Source organism: Plutella xylostella, chromosome 6 (assembly GCF_932276165.1).
Source record: "Plutella xylostella chromosome 6, ilPluXylo3.1, whole genome shotgun sequence".
Taxonomy (NCBI): domain Eukaryota; kingdom Metazoa; phylum Arthropoda; class Insecta; order Lepidoptera; family Plutellidae; genus Plutella; species Plutella xylostella.
In genome coordinates, this window is record NC_063986.1 from 2,631,287 (window position 1) to 2,655,107 (window position 23,821).

General features: G+C 36.8%; 1 protein-coding gene across 1 annotated transcript in view; it reads left to right on the forward strand.

Moving 5' to 3' along the window:
- The first annotated feature begins 14,628 nt into the window (after positions 1-14,628).
- The window catches only part of LOC105389996 (suppressor of lurcher protein 1), a 58,376-nt gene continuing 49,183 nt past the window's right edge, over positions 14,629-23,821 (forward strand). Inside the window, exons 1-2 of the mRNA XM_048621734.1 lie at positions 14,629-14,812; positions 16,276-16,307. Coding sequence (XP_048477691.1) covers positions 16,302-16,307 — 6 coding nt within the window. The 5' untranslated portion in view covers positions 14,629-14,812; positions 16,276-16,301. The remainder of the gene's footprint in view (positions 14,813-16,275; positions 16,308-23,821) is intronic.

Here is a 23,821-nt window from a genome sequence, read left to right on the forward strand (position 1 = left end):
GTGACGCGAGTGCTCGCGTGGGGAGCATTTTGCCGCCCATATTAAAATGTATTTTTTCCGCTCCATTTTGCGTTGCCAAAAGCCTTGATTGCTGGGCAACGACCTCTGTGTCCCGATTTTTTATTGCCATCTTTAGGTTGTACTCGAGGATCCGTTTCTTCGGTGCTGTTATTGCCGTTTTAGCGAGGTTGCCGATAGCGTCCTCGGTGTCATCCGCATAGTAGGTGCAGGCGGAGGTGTGCCTCGACAGCGCCACTACTGCGTGAGGTATGCTATCGTGCAACTTTATTTTATCTTTTGTTTTTATGATAATGACGGATTCGTACGTCAATCCCTGTGCTTCGTGTATGGTTAAGACGCGTGATCCCGTTCCTTCTCTAAACCCTTGGCTGGTCAGGGTCTCTTTTTCTTCCTGTGTATGCGTCAGGAATAGAGTGTTGGTTTGGGATTTTGGAATTGCTGCGTCTGTAAACCTTTTCAGCTGCAGAGATTGGATACGCGCTGTGGCTGCGTATATGCCTGAGTATACTTCTCTTAGGGCGTATGCAACATCCATGGGGTTTCTGTATGAGCACAACAGCTCCTGGGTGATGTTTGCTACCAGTGTTGGGCGACTGTACCTTAGTTCGAATAGGTTCTCTCTGTCTATGTACGGTAGCTGGTTGATGTCTCCGATTAGAGCAATATCACTGGCACGGGACAGGCGGGCGGCAATTACGATTGCCCCGAAATGGTTCATCAGGGCCTCGTCAATTATCAGGCGTTGGCATCCGACATGTTCTCTAAAGCCGTTTACTAGGACTGATGCCATCGTACGTACCCTAGTTCTAACCATGTCCCCGATCCTATGCGCTAGCCTGTTTCGTATATCGACGGCCGCCTCAGTTGTCGTGGTGATAATGGTGTCTTTGCTCACATCGAAGTTATTTACCACCCAGGTTGTCTTCCCACATCCAGGTACCCCGTTCACCCAAGCGATGGTGGGCATCGTCCAGCTATTCCAGGTAGCGTTAATGGTTTCCGCTTTTGCTAGGATTTTGTCCTCTAGCATAATCCTGGTACACTGAGCTACGACCACCATTTGGTTGTTGTGTGGGAGAGTGAGTTTCGGGATGTTGCGTTCCCAGGGCACGAATCCGCATTCCTCGCTATAAGCCGCCATATACGCTCCAGTCATTTTGCCTCTGAGGATAGATTTTCATAATAAACCCTAGAGTAGTCGCGCCTTTTTGTGTGACGCGAGTGCTCGCGTGGGGAGCATTTTGCCGCCCATATTAAAATGTATTTTTTCCGCTCCATTTTGCGTTGCCAAAAGCCTTGATTGCTGGGCAACGACCTCTGTGTCCCGATTTTTTATTGCCATCTTTAGGTTGTACTCGAGGATCCGTTTCTTCGGTGCTGTTATTGCCGTTTTAGCGAGGTTGCCGATAGCGTCCTCGGTGTCATCCGCATAGTAGGTGCAGGCGGAGGTGTGCCTCGACAGCGCCACTACTGCGTGAGGTATGCTATCGTGCAACTTTATTTTATCTTTTGTTTTTATGATAATGACGGATTCGTACGTCAATCCCTGTGCTTCGTGTATGGTTAAGACGCGTGATCCCGTTCCTTCTCTAAACCCTTGGCTGGTCAGGGTCTCTTTTTCTTCCTGTGTATGCGTCAGGAATAGAGTGTTGGTTTGGGATTTTGGAATTGCTGCGTCTGTAAACCTTTTCAGCTGCAGAGATTGGATACGCGCTGTGGCTGCGTATATGCCTGAGTATACTTCTCTTAGGGCGTATGCAACATCCATGGGGTTTCTGTATGAGCACAACAGCTCCTGGGTGATGTTTGCTACCAGTGTTGGGCGACTGTACCTTAGTTCGAATAGGTTCTCTCTGTCTATGTACGGTAGCTGGTTGATGTCTCCGATTAGAGCAATATCACTGGCACGGGACAGGCGGGCGGCAATTACGATTGCCCCGAAATGGTTCATCAGGGCCTCGTCAATTATCAGGCGTTGGCATCCGACATGTTCTCTAAAGCCGTTTACTAGGACTGATGCCATCGTACGTACCCTAGTTCTAACCATGTCCCCGATCCTATGCGCTAGCCTGTTTCGTATATCGACGGCCGCCTCAGTTGTCGTGGTGATAATGGTGTCTTTGCTCACATCGAAGTTATTTACCACCCAGGTTGTCTTCCCACATCCAGGTACCCCGTTCACCCAAGCGATGGTGGGCATCGTCCAGCTATTCCAGGTAGCGTTAATGGTTTCCGCTTTTGCTAGGATTTTGTCCTCTAGCATAATCCTGGTACACTGAGCTACGACCACCATTTGGTTGTTGTGTGGGAGAGTGAGTTTCGGGATGTTGCGTTCCCAGGGCACGAATCCGCATTCCTCGCTATAAGCCGCCATATACGCTCCAGTCATTTTGCCTCTGAGGATAGATTTTCATAATAAACCCTAGAGTAGTCGCGCCTTTTTGTGTGACGCGAGTGCTCGCGTGGGGAGCATTTTGCCGCCCATATTAAAATGTATTTTTTGGACACTTAATAATTACGATATCTTATAAATGTATATAATTTGAATAAAATGAATCATATGGTATTAGAAAACGTAATATTTATAGTTTTAATATTATAATTATTCACTATATGAGCTATCGTTCATGCTTTGGGAAAATTTCTGATCTTTTTTGTATAAATGCGTCTTAAGCCACACAAAATCAACAAATCTCAAAATTATTTAAAAAATTAGAAGTTATTGTCATCTGCAGCATTTATTTCAGCAATACAATCCTGAAACATGAACATAAAGTGTTCGTTGCACAGTAACTTTCTTCATGTATTGCACCCTTTTTTGACCTGCTATTTTTCTTATATGGACATAGTTATAGGCATGTACCCTCTCTTCTTTAGGGTGTTTTTTGTTGGTTCGGTGGTACAAAACGGAAGATTTGTACCACCGGACCAACAAAAAACACTTATGTACTGTCCATATGTAAGATTTTATTGTTATACGTGGTGTAGTTATGGGCAGAGCTATTTCTTTCAGGTAAATTCTTCGTAAAATTAACTGGTTAGTAAATTAACAAAGTTATATCGTAAATCGAATGTAAACTGAAATAGATACATACCTACATTACATTTACATTATTATTACCAAAAAACACTGAAAAACTTATAATATTTCATAAAAATTGTTAAGAAAATAACTATAATTTTACTGACGCGAGTGCTCGCGCAGTGAGCATTTTGCCGCCCCGTGCGACACACTCTCTTCAATACTCTCTTCCTGCTGTAACCTGTGCACTGAATTTCTCCAAATTTACGTTACATGTAGGAGAGGACCGAGAGGGCAGCTACATAGGCGCTGGACCCTGAGGAGTGCATAGTTCACAAAATATTAAACATTCTTTGCTGAGCGCGGCAAAATGCTCATAGCGCGAGCACTCTAGGGTTAAAATCGCCCATAAAGCAACGAATTCAAGAAAATCACTATAAAAACTGAAAAGCCAACTCATCTCGGCAAGTTAAGCATTTGTTAAATAAAATTCGAAAAGTATACTTTCCACTTAGCCTAATTATTTCTCTGAGTTTACTTTTTACTTCATCGAATACCGTATTCAATTCAGTGAAGATTTGCTGATGGACTCCCATTAAGATTGTCTCTTTTCATTATTGGTCTTCGTTTGATGTAAAAAAAAGTTTTACATTAATCACATTGAAATGCGTCACTTGTAAGTTAAAATCTTAATTGATGAAGACTTTTTAGGTGTTTCAATCTAAGTGATTGTGTCAGGACAAGAAATGGTCAAGTACAGTCTGTATTTTGCTTTAAATATCTTTATGATCAATGTTTATCATATTATGTTAATCAATAAGCTTTATTAATATAAATATACATTTTGACACAATATAAAACACAAGAAATACCTACGTCAATTCTTTACCATTTACGTATGTATGTTCATGTTGATGTAAATAAATTGATGAAACAAACATTTGTGTTAAAAAACGTTTTTATTAAATTCTCCCGTAAAATACTAGTACCTACAGTACGAAACCAGTACCCTATGCCGAAAGTTTATACATATGTATTATTAATATACGTTGCATCGTACTGTATACTGTATACAGTATACACCTAGTTTGAATTCCCCGCAGATAAAAGTCACTTTCGTTAACAAATATGTATAATTGAATACGCCAGATTTTTGCATACCGTACCGTTGCTTTGTTTTCCAAAATAAATGAAATAAAAGCTACACCAGATCATAAAGTTTGCGGAGATGAGTTATTCATTTGTTTGACAATGGCAACGCTACCAACAACGCTACTTGCACTAAAATGGTCATAAATTAAAATGTTTTCATTTGAATTAAAACTACATAACGTTGATTGATTCATTGTAAAACTATATTATAGTCATCCTTTGTATATGACTGTAATTCAAATAGTCATAATAATAAATTTAAGTGGTCTGGTAAAAACATATAAAGGTCTTTGCTAGAAATTGATCTTAAGAAAGTTTCTTTTCGGTATTCTGCCTAAATAAAAGGCATAATGATATAGTCTCTAACGATACTAAAATCTTTGACCCACTTAAGGTAAGTTTACAAATAATATAGCGATGATGTCTCATCGCATATTTTTCTGTCATCCCGCTACGCAAACAAGTTCAATATCAAATTTTAGCTCTCGTTTGCATGTATAACTCGGTGAATATTTTGTTCAACAAACTTTTCTCTTATTTAAATCCTTGTCTCCTTCAGATATTTCAGCTGTAACAGGTTTATGGATACATGGCAAATAGAATTCAATCAATCTGTTAACTTCAATTAATTAAAGTATTTCACTGAAAAACTGTTGAAATTTAAGGTGCTTATTGGCGGCAAACGCTACCATAGTCTCAACGTCACTTATATGATTTAATCCTTTACAACACTAATGGCAGTTATGTGGATTGATTTGGTGGCTAGCAACATGACGCTCGAAGAAAACTCCATGGAAATACAACAATTTTCTGATTCAAAATGTACTAATGAGTAATTAATGAGTAATTACATCGTAAATGTTAATTTCTTTTGACTTCGCGATTGGGCCCCAGTAGCGACGTTGCGACACGTCGCGACGTCGACTACAGCCGCTTGTCGTTCGCCGTCATTTTCACCCTTATTGTTTGTAATTGATTGACAACAACGCTTTCCATGTGCATGCACTAAATTGTTGAAATAAAACTGATCAAATCACGCGATTGGATGCACAATTGGACTATGAATAGGTTTACAAAATTTAATTTTAATTAAAAAACATTACATCCTCCAAAATTTTAGGTATTTTGTCGGTGTGAGGACACTCACACAACGCCACCTGACCCCAAAATAGGCAGATCCTGAAATATGGTATCGTGAATCAGACAGCTGATTAGGTATATCTACCCGAGTAGGTACAAATATCTGCCCCGGCTGGGAATGGAACCCGGGACTCTCCACCCGTCATCAACCACTACACCAATCGGTATCATACAATTTATAATAATGTTGTACTCGTATCTATTTATCTATAAAAGCGAAGGGTTACGTATACACAGACTCATCACGAAATCTCTACAAGTGCTATGAGTCTGAAATATTGTAATGAAATAAAATGTTAAACTAATAGGTAAGTACTATGAATTCCATAAAAGTTAACAGTAACCAGTATAATTATGTTATTAGTTTATTAAGAAAATAATTCATAGTGCTGTCTCAGCGATAAGTCATCGGTTTTAGGGTTACAGTTAACCCGTCAAGTGGCCATTATGCGGTTTCAGTGCAGGGGTACCGATTTATACCGTTATCATAAGAGATTTATTGGCCACTTTTGTTATGCACAGCATTTATAGGGTTAGGGTGCTTTGAAGATCACTATATTAATAAATAAGTAGGTAGTGTTTTTGGATGAAAGTCATTATGATTTGCCAATTAGTTTACTTACTAGATTATAAAAATAAAATAAACAAAGTAGTTTTTAAAATACATTGGCTACGGTTGGCCATTTAACGATTCACAAAATAATGCACATTTGATTCGCTCGCTTTTCGAAAAGTAAGCTTTTTGTTGTATGACCCCTTTTTACCGATTATTATTTATGCATTGCAAAATATTTAAAATCGAAGCGGAGTGGAAATGTACTTCTGTATATCATTTTATATTATTTCTTTCACACAATGTGATGGATGTGGGGCAACTGATTGTATATTTTAATCTTTTACAAAGTACCTACATATTTTATTGTGTCTGATGTCGCGGCGCGGTAAACAAGAATTTAAGAGCATTTTTCACGATGTCTAAGGATATCTGTAATAAAAAATATGCTGTTACTGTTTATAACATAACGTCAGATGATGTCAGCCTTTTTTATTAAAGTGTAATACAACTATCAGACATAAACGTTACTTTCATGTGAAACAAAATTACTATAGTTAGGTACTAGGTAGATAATACTATGTAAACAGAATTTAATTAAATAAATATCAAAACATACACTCACAAAACAGTGTGCTGACATTCAATAGCAAAGTTTATGATTAACAACGTACCGAAACAATATTACGGGATGCAAAAACTCGTGTTTGAAGTTACCAGATATTCCCAAACTACACAATTACTCCAGAAGATGCATAGGTACACTCATAGATGTACATACATACATATTATGCTCGCGACTGTAATCCCCGAAGTCAGAGGTGACTTGCAAGCGAGTCACCCGCTTTTCGCTGTACATTTGTACTCATGTGATAGGTTGCGAGCCGTATCGCCATTTTTTTTGTGACTGGACTGAAGTTGTCGGGTAAGTGGGCAACTCGACTGACAGATGTTTTCAAGCCGTCCGAAGGCCTCTGATTAGGCTTAACGACTGCTGCCGAAGCAGCAACCGGGACCCATGGGTTAGCGTGCCGTCCGAAGCACGGAAGCTTAAAGCACTCGTAGATGTGATACCATAAAAGCCTTGCTTTCTTGGGAAGTTTATCTTTCGGTAACCAAGAATTTCAAAAAATAAGCGTTCGTTATAACTGTTTAGAAGTAGAATAATTATACTATTGCTCTGGAACCTCAGATCAGCTCTTCTGTATTTACCTACCTAGGTTATTCTGCATAGTTACCAGAAAGCGCAGTGGCTCCCTCTCCCGGGACGCGCAGAATCAATTCGTAAAGTTCTGGAGCCGGCCGTCCCCAAAGTGCCATACGTTTTCATTTGCCAACAAGAACATAGAGCATTTTAGATATAGTGAACTTTCAGGTGTTTTCAGCCGGGGAAAATATTATATCGCCTTTAGAGGTTATGTTTTGAAGGTTGAGAGTATGGTTTTGATTATTTTTACTTATGGATAGGTACTTTTATCTGATTAATTACAGTTTTCTGAAAAGTCAACGTCGGCTAACGTCTACGCGTTGGCGCGTGCAATCCAGCTATTTAGTTCTAATTCAGAAAAAATCATAATGTTTGCTGCCAGAACGTCAAAATTTATCCATTTCACTTATTCACCATGGTTACTTCAGTTTGCCCTTTGTATGATCAAATGCCGTTAAGTTTTGTCTAAAGTATTAGTCATCATCAGTGGTTATTATTTAAAAAGCAAGTTGTTTTTTACTATATAATTCGTTAATTTTTGTAATAAGTCAAAGACCATTAGGTACTTATTACTAATTACAAGACATTACGATGCAATTTCCCCTCTAGCAGCCAACTGTTTCAAGTAAAACATTAATGAAACAAAAACAAGAAGCAAAAATTATAACTTGTTCAGTGATGAAACCAAACAAGTAACGTTTCATATTTTATTACCCGTACACGTGCAGAAATCCAATACATTTTCTCTTTTGCCGTGAAAGTGTAAAATTGCGGGGACGAGTTCATTGACTCTATCATTTAATAAAAGACTTGCTGGAACGAAATCACCTGGCGTTCCTTTTCTACTATTTGATGAGTAATTACTATGTAAGTACAATGTATTCGGATTTAGTTAGATTTTACTATACACAAACCCGAGACAAGATACCTGTGTTAAAAAAAGTCCGATCTAAAATTGGTCGCAGGCGTTGTATGAACTGAAAGTATTATACTATTGATAGCGCTTTCAAAAACGTATTGAATATGTGAACCAGGTGTTACATTTATATCGACGGTGGAAAGGCAGAATGTTTTATCCGCCACTTTTGGCGAATATGAGTTATATACACCGTTGGAATCGCCTGATTTTTCTCTTTCGAATGGTGCGGGTCTCGTTTCGATCTGAGCACTTTTTTGGCGCTTAAGACATCGGTGATTTTGGAAATCTTAATACTTTCTTCTTGTATTAAGAGCCACTTTTTTAGTCATTTGTATGTTCAAACATACATGATCAATAATAAAGTTATATGAAACATTTTACCCTTACTAAAACAGTAAAACACTGTGACTTAATTCATTTTGAATGAATGTGAATTTGTATCATTAGTTACTTAAGCGACCTACCTGATTGCGAAATAAAACATAATGGATATAAAACTAAATGCTTTCTTGTCAAATATAACATAAAAGCACTTAATATATTTTACGTAATTGTAATTTAAGCCTCACTGGCACTTAAACCATTTTACCGGTCAGCCTTACTTGCGGCGTTTGGCGGTTAATACAACTTTACCTAAATCTGTTTAATGGTACAATTGGCACTTAAGCGGTTTTTTGCGATTTGTAGATAATTGATATAAGTGATATAAAACAATTCAAAAGAATCGCAATGAAGCGGTTTATGGTGTTTAAGCTGTTATATTATTATTATATCCAGAAGGATATTGCGTGAAAACGCCAATATTAAATAGGACCGGTTGGAAAGGTGTCGCTTCAGTACCCCGCCAGGACGTTCATTCGGAGAGGACTGGCGTCTATGCGACAGTTGGCGCCGCGTGCGCAGCGTAATTACGTAGGTACTTACAAACTCAGATTCGTTCGCCAGTATAAAACTATAAATATTTTTTATTATATCACCAGATAACTACATTAAATTATAATATCAATTTTATTACGGTGCTGAATAATAGTGTTGCTATAATTAATATTTATTGAGTTATTAATAAACATATGCACTTGGATCCTTTCTCCTAAATTGCTGTTTCTATGTAAGTAGGGAATTTTAACGTTTCTCTAAAAGGATCCAACCAAATATATATTTTTTTATAAAATATTTTTTCTATGACAATATGGTTCTTAATGTAAAATATTTTAATGTATTAACATGACATTACTTTTAATACAAAATAAAAATTATATATCAAAAATAAACTTATTCTTAAATAATTAACCTATATCGAAATCTAGTCAGAAACAGGATTTCTTATCTATATAAAAATCTAACCGAAAATGTGTTCCCAAGCGCAAAACTCTGGAACAACTTAACCGATTTTGATAATTGTTAGGTAATTATACGAAATAGAAGACCACGTTTTAAGTGAGTGACCACGAGTACCACGACCTGTTTGTATCCCATAATTTTCAGAATAAAGTATTTTAACGAAAATCAAACCTTATAGGAAAAAGTTGGACATGAATTAAATTAACTTTTACTCTAACTTCACTTCATCATCCTCCATAGCTGAAGAGTGCAATATCTGGTATATTGCATCTATCCTGCTTTTTATGCCTCAGTAGGAAATCCATCGTTCCCTGGTACTTTGCCACTCTTCAGCGATCGTATGGTCCGTATCAATTCGTCTTATTTGAGGGTTGGATATTTAAGCTTCTGTCAAGATGCAGGATAGTCATATAGTCATCATTAATCATCATCAAGACCCATTACGTCCCCACTGCTGGGGCACGGGTCTCCTTCCAATGAAGGAATGGTTTAGGCCTAGTCTACTACGCTGGCCTAGCGCGGGTTAGTGGGCCCCAACACAAGCAATCTTGTGCTGAGAGAGTTGTCGGGTAAGTGGGCCACCCAACTGTCAGACGTTTTCAAGCCGCCCCAAGGCCTCTGACTAGCCTTAGCAACCTGCCGATTTTATTAATCATAATGATTACGATTATGCATCAAGATACAAGATGCTCCTGGTATATTTGCATCTGCATCCAACTCTTCAGGTGGTGGTTAGGATCATTAAAAACTTCGGCAATGTGGCCATACCATCTTGAAAGTCAATCTTCCATAGTAACAAGCAGATATCCTAGGTTTTGTTGCAATGTTCTTCAAGATGCTTTGTATAGATCCTTCATGTTTCCTATGGCAGCCGATGGTTGTGGTCTCATTTCTGGACATAGAGTCACCCCTAGCAGCGTTTGTCCTTTTATAAATTACGTTTGATATTAGGTTCACAAAGAAAATACTCGTACGCAAGTGCTTCTTTATAATGGTGGTTCTTTGGAATGGTCGTCTAGTTCGACGTTAAGTCTTCCTTGATGGTTGATCGTATCCCATGTTTCTTTAGACATACCATTCATTCTTTAAGTGTTCCTTGTGCCTTATTTTTTCTTCGCAAATTTTTAACAACACGTCTTTGATGCCCGACCTTTGATCTTTGAATGAAACCTCGTCCAGACTTAGTAGATGGTATTTGTTGTCGATCTGGATGCTAAGTTCTCTTCTAACTTGTGGGTCCTGCAGCTTATTTATACGACACCTTTGGCAGATCTTGTGGCCTGCTCCTAAACTCCCACTATCTTCAAGCAGATTTTTCCATCGACTTAGTGGTGATCACTATTGACATCAGCAACCCTCTTATTCCTAACATCCAGAAGTGTCTCCATTTTCGACTAATCGTCGGTCGATTTGGTTCTCGGTCCGGCTGTCGGGTGAGACCTAACTCACATTGTAATAGTCCTTTGGGGTTACCACCACTAAACATTAGCCATTAACAATCCTAAAGCAAATTGCTTTAGGATTGTTAATGGCTTGCTTATCAAATCTAGCGTATCTTGTATGAATCTGACAGATAGTTTAAAGCGAGCGACGCTGCTTATGAATTGATAATTGCTAATGTGTCTTGCCCACACTAACATAGGTGCCGATACATGGACGCTGACCAAGGAAACTGTGCACCGAATCAGAGTTGCACAGAGAACTATGGAGCGATCCATGTTAAAAGCATTTTGCTTACAGACCGTATTCCCAGCGTGGTAATTCGCCAAAAGACAAAAGTCTTCGACGTCGGTATGCAGGTCACTGAACTGAAATGGGAGTCAGCAGGACATTTGGCTCGAAGGCAGGACGGAAGGTGGACAAAGGCGGTGACAGAATGGTGGCATAGAGACTGATGAATAAGTAAACCTGATCACTTGGATCTCAATCTCAAAGTGATTTCGCGTTGTACAATATGTTAATAAAGTTTATGATAACATAAGCTTCGAGAAAAGGATGGTACGGCCGTGCCGCTTCTTTGCTCGACTTAGTGGGGGCACTGCCGTGCCCCCAGATATTATGAAATTTTTGTTTTCAATCTAGCTGACCCTTCTTACCTTTTATACCTTCCCTGGACCTCTACAAATGTTTCTAGACCAAAATCGGTTCAACCGTTCTCGAGTTCTGAGGTCTAATTAAAAGTTAATTTATTCTTTAAGTCATTCATCTTAGATATAAATTGCCTTAGTTTGGCGGTTAATTCATTCTTATGGAATGTTTAAAGTAACATAAATTATTATAAAACATTATGCTGGTGTGATGGTTAAATCTCCTTGGTCTTTAATTTTTTTTTACTTGTATGTTATTAAAATGTTAATGTCGTTTAAGCCAATTTTACCTGACTGAGATTTCAGATGCCTATGTCTTATGTCCCTTATTACAGTAAATAGAATATGTACATTCATTTTATATACAGAATTAAATAGAAAACTATTTCAATTTTAATTATTTTAATTTTCAAAGCCATAGTTAGAATAATTACAGAGATATGATTTCTTTTCGAAAATTTCAAACTTTAAATCGCTTTGGTGAACATTTTAAGTCATGGCGCTTCAAACATTCTGCCTTTCCACCGTCGATATTATAAATTGATCGTCCTAGTGAGGTCAGAATATAAACTCTTTGAATTCTTGTACAGTTTCTTAGTAGGACTATTATATAGCGGTAGCAATGTTATGCAAGTACTAATAATAATCATTCTCTAAAAAGTGTAACGATATCTATAAGTATTAAGGACCTTATAATTATGATGGTACATTACACTAGCTTCACTATCACATAGGTACCTATTACAAAAAATACTATCAAAAAGTTCAATTATCTCTTAAAAAACTAAATTGATCAGCGAGCATGCTTCGTCATTTAACGTCAACATTATTTAGCAGAAAGTGCTGAGTGGGAGAACTTTTTGCTGGCACACTGGTGCATCGAACTTGGGTGAATCTCAGCGTGAATGTCATCAAGAATCGTTTTCAGATGGAAACTTGAAAATGTATGAAATTGTTAACTTTGGCAGCGGCGCCAGATCATTTACATTGAAGTTTTTTTATACCTACTCTTATCACGAACTATTAAGACGTACTACCTACCTACAGAATATACAGGGTGTTGCAAAAAGGGTATATTAAGTCGAAACATCCATGTGCAGTATGGTACATATCTAAGCCCGAAAATGAAATCAGAATTTCAACATTCGCAAAAAATTGCATTAATTAAGCATTCTGCATAGTAAAAAATCACCTGACCAACAAATTTCTATGAAAATTATAAAAAAAATTCGCGTATTTTGAAATTCTGATTTCATTTTCGGGCTTAGATATACCATATATATATTTTCCAATCTGTTTCAAAGGTATTTCAAAGATACCATTTATATAATCGTAAAATCAATTGTTATCTAAGGCGGAAAACAAGATTCTCCGATTTAAAGATAAGTATATTAAAATAGCTTTGAATTTTATTACAGTCTTCATAATTATTAATATTATTATCTTTCGGATGATCGGGGTTGGGAGGGGAGAACACTTAGGTCAAGTCCCAAGGTAGCTCTTGCAAACTAAATTAATAGACGTAATAGTTTAGCTGATTTCTTTTAAAAAATATTTCAACATTTTTTTTTAAATTTCAACTAGTATATTTTCCCTTCTGACCTTGTTCTATAACCTAGTTTTCAGCTGAAACAAAATTTATTCAACCTAAATGTTTGTTTAACGAACGCATACAATCAAATATTTTTTCCGCTGTCGATATCAATTATTTCTGGCTTTCGAATCAAAACTTCATTCATGCTGCAATATAGACTGAACGGGCGTGCATTTTACAAATATTACTCATACTATTTGGAAGGTTTGTATGTGCCAAATTGCAATGCTAAAGGTGAAGATTGGTAGCGGGTGACATGTAGTAGACGACCTGGCGCAACATAATAACTTATTTCTATGTATTTATTTATAAAATAATAAAAAAAATTGCGGACATATCACACACGATCATCCGACCCCAAGCTAAGCAGAGCCTGTGATATGGGTATCGAACAGCTGATAGATACATATTAAATAGATTAACGATCATTTTTTGCTCAAACGCATTCATTTTAACACCCTGTATATATAAACGATTATACGTATACATAAATTAACACCCAAGACCCGACTACAAATATTTGTCTTTATACAAATATGAACCCAAGCTGGGAATCAAACCAGAGACAGATAGAAGTCAATTACCACAACTATCTACTGTCTAATATCCAGTGGGTCGGAAAGGTGAAGGCGTAATCGTTTTAATGAAATAAAACAATCATGTTGTACCTTTTTTAAACCAGAGATAATAAAAATATAAAAATAAAATTATGAGTTGGTAGCCGGTAGTAGTTGGATGAGGAAGGCCGAGGACCAAGTGTAGTGGCGCTCCTTGGGAGAGGCCTCTGTCCAGCAGTGAATGATTATTGGCTGATGATGAAGATGATGATGATAAAATTTTGCAGAATTGCGGCCCAGAATAGTGGAAAGGGCCCACACTAACAAACTCAGTACATGTCAACTTAAACACAGGTGTGATTCGAACTGTCATTTCGTCTAATGACACCAACTTGCTGAAATCCTGAAAGCTGTCCTTTGTTTCTCGTGAAACTTCAGCAGGTGATGTCAACGTTGTATACATCGTAAACGACATACAGAGTGTTTTAAAATTGGTTTTCTATGTTTCATTGTTTTTATTTTTTATTTTAGAGTCGGTCTCTTAATTAAAATAGTTTATTATGTCGGGTTGATTGACCTGCTGACGTTTAGTTCAGTTCTTTGCTTTTTTTATTAATATTAATAATTACGTACTGTGAATAAATAGCTGCTCGCCAAATACATACATTATATGTATAGGTTCACGATACAAAAACTAACACCTGTTTTCGGTAACTCAGGAGTTTATTAAAGTGCACTAGTCAATGTTGGCCTATTACTTCTATTCAAATAAAATACAAGCGATAAAGATTAATAAAGTGTCTGTTTGAAACATTCATCAAAATACAATATTTACATCCGACACTTTGTATCGCGCGACGTTTATGTAAAACAATTACACAGCTAAATATCATTTAACATGGTAACGGTTTCGTTGGCGCGAATACCTAGCATTCCCAGACATTTGAGCGCATGATCTACTTGTACCCCTAAGCTGAAGTGGTAAGAGTTAGTTTAGCCTAATTTACGTTTCAGTAGATGGTCGGAATTTACTACAGTTTGGTCGCGAGACTCGTAGCGAGCGGTCGGCTACGGCGTAGCGTCGTAGCACTGCTACGAAAGTCTTGCTACGGCTTCTTTCGAATAGTTTTTTTTTATTGTGACTCGTAATTTGTAGCATCGGGTTTTTTAACTTTTATTTTTGGTTTTGGCTGCGGTCGGATATTTTATGGTTGTTTAGGTGAGTTTAATAAACTTTTAATTTATTTATTTTGGATTGATTTAGTTAGTATTAGTTGATTTAGTAGTAGAAGGGACTATTTGGGTTAAACTATGTTTAGATTAAATTTATACTTGAAAACATTTTACCCAAACAAATATTCAAAGGGTGCTGTTTCCTGTTTTTAACCCATAATATATAATATTTTTTTCACTTCATTTCAGGAAACTCGTTTAGATTTTAATTTTATTCGAAAAAGTTAAAAAATAAAGTTATGATAACTGACAAAAATATTAAATTTAACACTATTTGTAGATTATCCTTATCTATTGTTCCTACGTTTTGCTTATGTCACCCTACTCGCGGTTATTTTTGTAGAGATAATCATTTATTTGCCACCATGATGTTAAGGTTAAATAAATAATTTGTGCTCAAAAGCTGAACAGGAAATATAATTTAGTCGACGCTGGATAGACTGTTTGATGTGGGATTTTTTATGAATGATTGACATCTGCTGTGCAAACCGGAAATATGAATATTTTTTATATTCATTTATCCGATTCCGAAACTTACTTTACATTTAGGTACTACTTACCTAAATGTAAAAGTACCTCTACATACATCAGATATTTACGATACAATACAATGTATCTTTATTGAAAAACACACAACATAAATTATGCTACACACGTTAGTTAACCTAATTTATCGGATGTTCATAAAAAATTTAGACGACCGAATAGCGTAGTGGTTAGTGACCCTGACTACTGAGCCGAAGGTCCCGGGTTCGATTCCCGGCTGGGGCAGATATTTGTTTAAACACAGATATTTGTTCCCGTGTCTTGGATGTGCCCGTAAAATGGCAATAGGCCCGCCCCCTATTACATTCGGACTAACATAACACTCTGGCGAAAAGTGGGTGCAGCAATGCACCTCTGCCTACCCCGCAAGGGAGTACTTTAGTACAAGGTGTGTGTGTGTATGTGTGTACATAAAAAAATGCATTAAATAACATATATGCAAGTACTAAATTGATCTATGATAAATACAGTGAGTAGGTATAGATATAATTATGGGCAATGTGCAATATCGGTCTGTTTATCTTCAGCGGTCATGTGATGACTCATGTCAATAGCCATCAAGGCTCATGTCAATTTAATTACGAAGCTAATACATCTTAGCGGCCCATCTCTAGGCATATAGGTGTAACTAAGATTGATTCACTTCAAAAATTCCCCCAAGTCATGATCAAATTAGAGCCACGCGGCAACATTATTAATGAGTTTCCGATATTGCCCATTCTCCTGCCCGAAATTTAATAACTTGCCCCTTAAATTTCAAAATTGACGGTTTCCAAAGCGATTATCCCCTTTTCTTTCACCTTCAGGGGAGAATGGAGAAAAAATGATGATTCATGATTCGTAATAAGGTTGGTTCGGAAGTTTTGGGCGGATATTACTCAATAGTTTTTCTTTTGTTTTCAGATGCAGCCGGATGAGAATTTGGGAAAATGAAGGTGAGTAGGTCTTGTTATAATTGGTTTAGGCCTAATTTCACACCATTCGGTTAGGTTAAAAATACCTCGGTTTGGTTACATTTTGGACCGTTAAGGTTAGTGAGTGTCCCACCATGCTAAATCACGGGGTTAACTCCCTTGATCGGGTGATAAACTTGATTGCTGCTGTGGGGTTCCGCTAAGACTTGGTTAAGACCGGTAACCAGGCAACGGGTTGTTTACTTGTCACTCATTCTGTCAAGATTCAAGATGGAAAAATGAACAGAGCCTTTGATAAACAATATACGAACTAGATGTTGTGTGACATAAAAAATTAAGCGAAATACTGTCTGGGTTTTATATAATGTCAAACCGAGATAAAAGTTTAAATTTAATGTCCTAACCTAACTTGGAACCGCAATATAGAAACACAAATTGATGGCCCTACCTGGAAATCGAACCCGGGATCCCTGGGTGATGAAGCTGAGCTTCTACCACTAGACCACAGAGGTAGATTCAAGAAGTTAAACCTAATGACTTAATGAGAACTATTGAATTAAGTGAAAAATCTTCTAACAAAATATTTTAAAATAAGACCTTACTTAGAAATTGATATGTTATTTCCCGAGAAGTTTCTTTTGCACCGACACTCCATCTTGTTCGTTGTATTGTTTTTCAAAGGGCATGGCGTAATAATATTATTTTCAATGACGGATGTCAAAAAACAACATCGATAGAAATAGTAACCATGGCAACCTCAAAACCAAAAAGTTTGGTTGTTTGAGGTTGTTTGACATTATAGAGACATAGACACCAATTTCAATGAATATGACAGAATATTGAATGAAGTGTGAGTGAATGATTCACATAATGCTTGATTTATGAATGGTCTATTAGATTTTCGTCATGGGACTCATCCAATTAAGGGGATCCCTAAAGCTAAAATGCTAAAGTCGGCTTGATATACTTGATTAGATTGGAAAAACGGTGGCTTCTATCACATTGATAAAAATATATTTTGTAGCAGAGGGTATACTGAACATGTTAGTTGCTTATAAATTGGTGCAGGATTATAATAAGTATGTTAAAAAAAATTGCAAACACACCATGTCTTTTGCCATTTTTTGACTTATTATGAAAAAACCCTCGAAATCAGAGGGCCCATTTTCATGGAATCTTATATGTATGTGTAGGTAATTAAATTCTTAACAAAGTTACCTTAAAGAGTTGGATTTAATGGACCAGAAGTCAACTTTTTTTGCAAAAAACTAATAAATTCCGGTTTAAAAATGATGACACCGTGACAGATTTCAGATTTCTTCAGTCGTCGCCCTGGTGGCGGCCTGTTAGGAGCGATACCCACGCCATTTTATTTTTTATCAAATATTTCACAAAAACTGATTAAATCAACAAATTATGACTACAAGTATTATAATACATATGCATTTGCTATGGAAAGTTAATTTTCTAATCATTTTAGATGCAGAAAAGCCGAAAATTCTTAGAAAACATTTCGCCTTTTCGATTTGTTTACATTTTTTACTATAGAGTTACAGATGCATAGATAAAGGTAAACATTGCACATAATGACACTTATTAGATTCTCCGAATAAGAACTATACGGTCAATGCAGTATGCCAATGCGCGAGCCTGTTTATATTCTGAGGGGTAATTTATTTTATTTTAACGGTTGTGTATGGTAGGTAAGCTACACAATATACAGGGTGTTGAAAAGTAAGTTCATAATTTGTTTTATTTGAAACCAAAAACCGTAGTTAATTAAAAAAATATATATTTTAAGATGTGGTAGTCTGTACACTACAGGTTGTTAAAAATAAGTAAGTATTTTTAAAAATTGAAGATCTAAAATTTACATAATTTTTTAAATCTATTTAACAAGCTTTGCAAAAAAGCGGTTAAGTGCGACTGTATCTCGCCATGAAAAAAATGAAATGTTTACTGTAGCTATGAATTTTATGCGTTACAAGTGGAATAAAATACCGCATAATATTATGTACAACAATGTAAGAGCCTAGTTTTTAAAAAAAAACTCATAAGAAAATATTAAATACACAGGTTTTTTAACCCCTGAAGGAAATAGAGGGGTGTTATAAGTTTAAAGTAAGGGCTGAATTTTTTTTTAAATTAGGGTGATAGGTAATGTATATTATTAATGATTTTTTCAAATAGATAAATGTTATACCATTTTTAAATTGCCATAAAATTACCTATAGTTATAGTTATAGAAAAGGGCAGGGCTACCAGTGCCCATTCGCCACTGCAACCTAAAAGATCTATAAATTATGACTCCCCATGCCGAGTCTCACTCTACAGGCCCAGGTCTTTTATAAACCTGATATTACCTATACAGGATGTTGCAAAAAGGTTATACTGTGCCGAAAGGGTTTGACTCAGGGGTTATTCTGAACAACTTTTGTTCTCCAAGTTTTGGAAATTCTCGAAAAATAAATTCGGTCTCTATAGTAAAAAGTCACGTGATCGAATAAGTTTCTATGTAAAAGGTTTTGTTACGTGAATTTTCAAAATTGTAGAAGAAAAGTGGATCAGAATGGCACCTAAATCCACTTTTGGCTAAGCTTTATACCCTTTTTTCAATACCTTGTATAAAATATCGTCAGCGTCACCTTAGATCGTAATCATCGTAACTCCTCGTGACCAAATTTTAGAGGAGACAAAAATACTGTTTATTTGTAGTTCTAGTTGGCATACTACCCACCTAAAGTTTTTTTTAACTAGCCTAAAAATGATTTGTTTAGACAGTCTATCTTCCTGTTAAGTAACTGCCTCTGTGGTCTAGTGGTAGAAGCTTCGCTTCATGACCCAGAGGTCCCGGGTTCGATTCCCGGGTGGGACCATCAATTTGTGTTTCTAAATTGTGGTTCTAAGTTTGGTTAGGACATAGAAGGCTGATCACCTGATGTCCGAAACAGTGAAACGATCCATGCTGTCGGATGGGCATGTAAAGCAGTCGGTCCTGCGCCTAGCTCTCTCCAGTCGTGTCGGTCAATCCGTCCCATTGGGCTATGAGAGTGATGGAACAGAGAGTGCTCCTGTGTACTGCGCACACACTTGGGCACTATAATCTACTCCTGCGTAGATGGCTGATCTCAATTGAGATTGGCCGCCGTGGTCGAAATTCGGCTAGGAGGACATTATTTATTATTATTACTATCTTCCTGTTCAACCGCAGCCTGAGTGCCAGTGACTCAATGACTGAAAGGAGGCCATTAGTGCTACTAAATAAATAAAGCAGGCCTGTAGATTCAGTGTACCGACACATCTGATTGCTGTAAGAGCCTGATAAGCTCTTCGAACGAGTCATACCTCTGTGGTGGTACGGTTTCGACCTTTCGGACAGTCAGTTTGGCATCCGAAATGCGGATTCGAATAGTGGGTACAATACTTTGCGTTCGTTCACTGTCGGAGCAGGATAAGAACCACGGGCGAGTTGTTGCGCTGGCTGTTTGCTTAAAAATAGTAACCGCGTTCAACTCTATCCCCTAGAGGGCGAACCTTTAGGGCGGCTCTTGTATACCATCACTTGTCTTCTTATCTGCAGAAAATTGACAGAGGTCATACGTGTCTAACAAGTACATTAAGGATGCGAAAAGAGAGGGTTTGTTTTCACTGAAGAAGTTCAGTTGCGGAGTTCCACAGCGGTAGGTCTTGGACCCCTCTGCTGTGGAACTTGGCATACAACGCGGTCCTGCAAATCAAGCTCGCAAACGGCGTTAGCACAGTGCATTTTTCTAATGTCACACAGGTCGTGAGGTAGGCTGAGAGCCTCCTTCGGGGATGACATCCCAATGATTCATTACGAAAAAATTGCTGCAGCTGTGCTCGCCATGCAGTGCATGGGCTACTTCCGAATCTGGGGGGCTGTTGCAAAGGAGTCCGTTGCCTCTATACGGTACGGGTTCCGTGCGATCTATGATCCTTCCGGGAGCACCTGTCTTGTCAAGTCGAAGAGAATGGCTCGTATTCGACGCAACCTGCAGTACTGGTGGGATTGGTTGGAGGACAGGACAGCAGGAAGCTGCAGCAGCCGTCATGCTGTGATTCGACGCATAGATGCAAAAAAAAGTTGAAAGTAACTTCATGTTAATAAAATATTAGATCTTAATTTAACAACATAACATTGCAAAAAAAAATTAACATTGTTGAGTATGTTATTGTAATTTACTAAAGTAGTAATAAAAACAAAGGCTTATTGCATAGTTTTCGTTCACGTTCGCCTACATCGCACGTTGTATATATGAGAATAAAGGGTATAATTACTAAGTTTTCTTGTTTAAAAATCACGGTTTGGGGTTTAGAGGAAAACAAATGGTAAAATGCGGAATACTGTTTTTTTTTCGAATAAAGAGGAAAACATGTGAATTCAAAAAACGTTTCTATTGACACCAAAGAGTACTTTTCGCCGAGAAAAGTGGAGTTACAATGTTTGCGATCTAAAGTGATGATAGAACTAGAACTTATTTTTTCAGTTCACCTGCTGTTGAGTGAAATCGTAATTAGGTAAATGACTCCTTGACATGAAAATAACTTTTTTTTTATAATCGTTATAACAAAACCGTTTTTTTTTAATACAGCAATATTTGTAGGTGTACTTACAGTGAGCAAAAGAGCGCAGCAAGGTGTAAATTTTTTGGTTTTTAAGAAACAAAAATATTATTTATATCATATTCCAAATACACATAAGTACTTAAAAAAAAAAATACACACTCTCGCCTTGTACTAATGTACTCCCTTGCGGGGGTACTTACATGTTATTATTTTTCTGGTGACCTCCCCATATCCCTTTGCCAGCTACGTAACCTTTTGTGACAGCCTGTATATGCAGAGTTCTGCAAACTACTGTTCTGCTTTTGAAACACCAAAAAAAAACAGGTCGTCTAACTAAAAGGTCACGTGACCAAAAAAAAATTATATGAAGAAGCGTTTTTTTCATGAATATAAAAAATTACGTAGGATAAAAGTTTTTCAGAGTGACGCCTGAGTAACGCCCTTTCGGCTAACTATACTTTTTTTATTACACGGGGGCAGAGTTTAATACAACACCCTGAACTATTAAACTCTGATAATATTTTCGCGATTTTTTTACATTCTGATTTCATTTCCTGGCTTAGAAATAACATCAATAACATGCTGCACACGTAGGTTTCGGCATAGTATTAAACCCTTTTTGCAACAACCTGTATAAATATCGGCACGGGTACGACTTTATATATAATTAATTATTAAATATTAAAAATACTTTCAAATAAAAATAAATATTTTCGTATCACAAAACAATATTACTTGCGAGGCCAAGACCGACGCTCGGGATCGTACCTGGCTCAAAGAGTATCTCTGGCTATACAGCGAGGTAATGCAGCCAGCATTATGGGAACCTTTGAGCCAGGTACGATAAGAGGAGGTCTCTTTGATTAAATGTAGGTTAAGTAGTAGTCTAATAGTCTTATTTAGGTACTTTCTTAATAACAAATGAATTGTATTAGGTATTATGGTTTATTTGTCATTAGAATAATATTATAAATAGTTTATTTGTTAATTTGTGAGTCACAGGTTATGTTAAGATGAATTATAGTGCAATAAGTATATTTTACCTTATTATTATTGACGCGAAATAGCTTCTCCGCCGAAACGAAAACAACACACGGAAAGCAAAATAAAGCATATTACTTACTTAGTATATTTTTAACAAAGTGGCATGTCTTCACTTTTATGTTTTCGAGTACTATGTTAAAATTTCATGTCATTGTCCGTAGAACGCCCCGCATACCTCAACCCCCCCTCACTAGATTTGACAGATTCTGATTTTCTTCCAGCTTTAGTGACAGCCTTAACAAGGGTAATAATCCTTAAACGCGTCGTCAGCAAATCCGTTATTGATACTGTAACTAACAGAATCATGAGAAACCAGGTCTTATTCTTTTAAGAAAACATGGGGCTAACTAAGCTTATACCGACAAAAACGCGATAGCAAAAATCTAACTCCGAATCTTATAGCACCGAGATTTATCAAATCTTAATCAATTATTCCAAACCTAATTACATTAAGAACAAAAAATTTAAAGTATAAAAAAACGCTCGGTCAATATGCCTTACGCAATAGTCTTTGGTTTGATAAAATCGTCACGATAGTTAGATGGATGTAAAACTGATTTCCAATAAGTAAATGAGTGTTGAAAATACATATTGAGTGGCATAAATTATTAGGTATGCGTCCCCAGTGTCGCCGCCACTTCGTCAGACTTTCGCTGGGATCTACTGTAATGTGAATAAAATCCTGAGGTGCCAAGTCTGGTTTAAACTAAGTTTGTTATTTTACTGATCAAAATATCTTACTGAAAAACAGCAAAAACCTTTCATTTTAAAGTTTTATTTACTTGCACTTATCAGATAATCAACAGTAGTTAAACAATTGTACCTACACCTACTGAGATTTCTTTGATGTCATAATTCGTATTTCATACAATATTATTATGAAGTTGCCTGTGGTTTTACCTATGTAACCTATATACGGTTTTAGATTTTTAGTACCTATTTTTAAAATATATTTATCTTGAATGTCAAATCCAATGTATTTTTTTACCAACAACATTTTCATGATATTTTAATATTTCCACATCAAACACCCAAAAAAATGACCCTTTCATCATTGGGGAAGGAACCCTGGACCTCCAGCTTTCGCCTTCAGTGACAGTGTTTATATAACCGTTTATTTAACATTACCCAGTAGGGTGACCCGTTTGAACTTTTTATCGAATTTGGAAAAGTTAGGGGTCTCAAAAGTTGCGTATGCAAACATTGTTTTCGTAAAAAATAATAATAAAAATATTGAATTCTACTTTTAGCCCTCTACCGGAGATCAAAGTTTCAGTTTTTTATTAATATTGGCCCTAAGTTCCATTTGATTAAGTACTAATTTCATCGGTAAAAAGTGTCAAATGAACACTCAAATCATTAATAGTATCATTGTTAATCAGCACTTGTAATTTTCGGAGTGATTTACAAGTGGGTAGACTTAAAATAAACATTTTATGAGTGACGAACTTCAGTACTACTGCAGCGCTCGTCTTGAAAGTTGTTTGATTTTAAATAAATACAATGAGCTCGAATTCGGTTACTAGGCGCAGTGAAGTGGATTGTTTCATTATTGGAGCACCATCAGAACTCAAAAATAGTGTATTACCAACGTATTTACAAGTGCTAAGATACATAGTGCATGTAAGATATACCCTACTAAGTGCAGGCACTGCAAAGCAGCCGGCGATTTCGGAAGTGTTCGCTATTGTGAGCAAAGATGTAAAGAAGATATGGGAATCTGCTTCGATACCAACAGTGAGTACCTTACGAATTATTCAGTTACTTATTACGAATTAATCATTCTACTAAAGAGTACAATGAGTACCTAAAGCTGAAAAGGTGGCCAGAAAAAAAGAGAAATACAAATTTTGATGTTAGAGTGCAAACATTCCAAAACAGGATCACATCTGGTTTGTTCGACA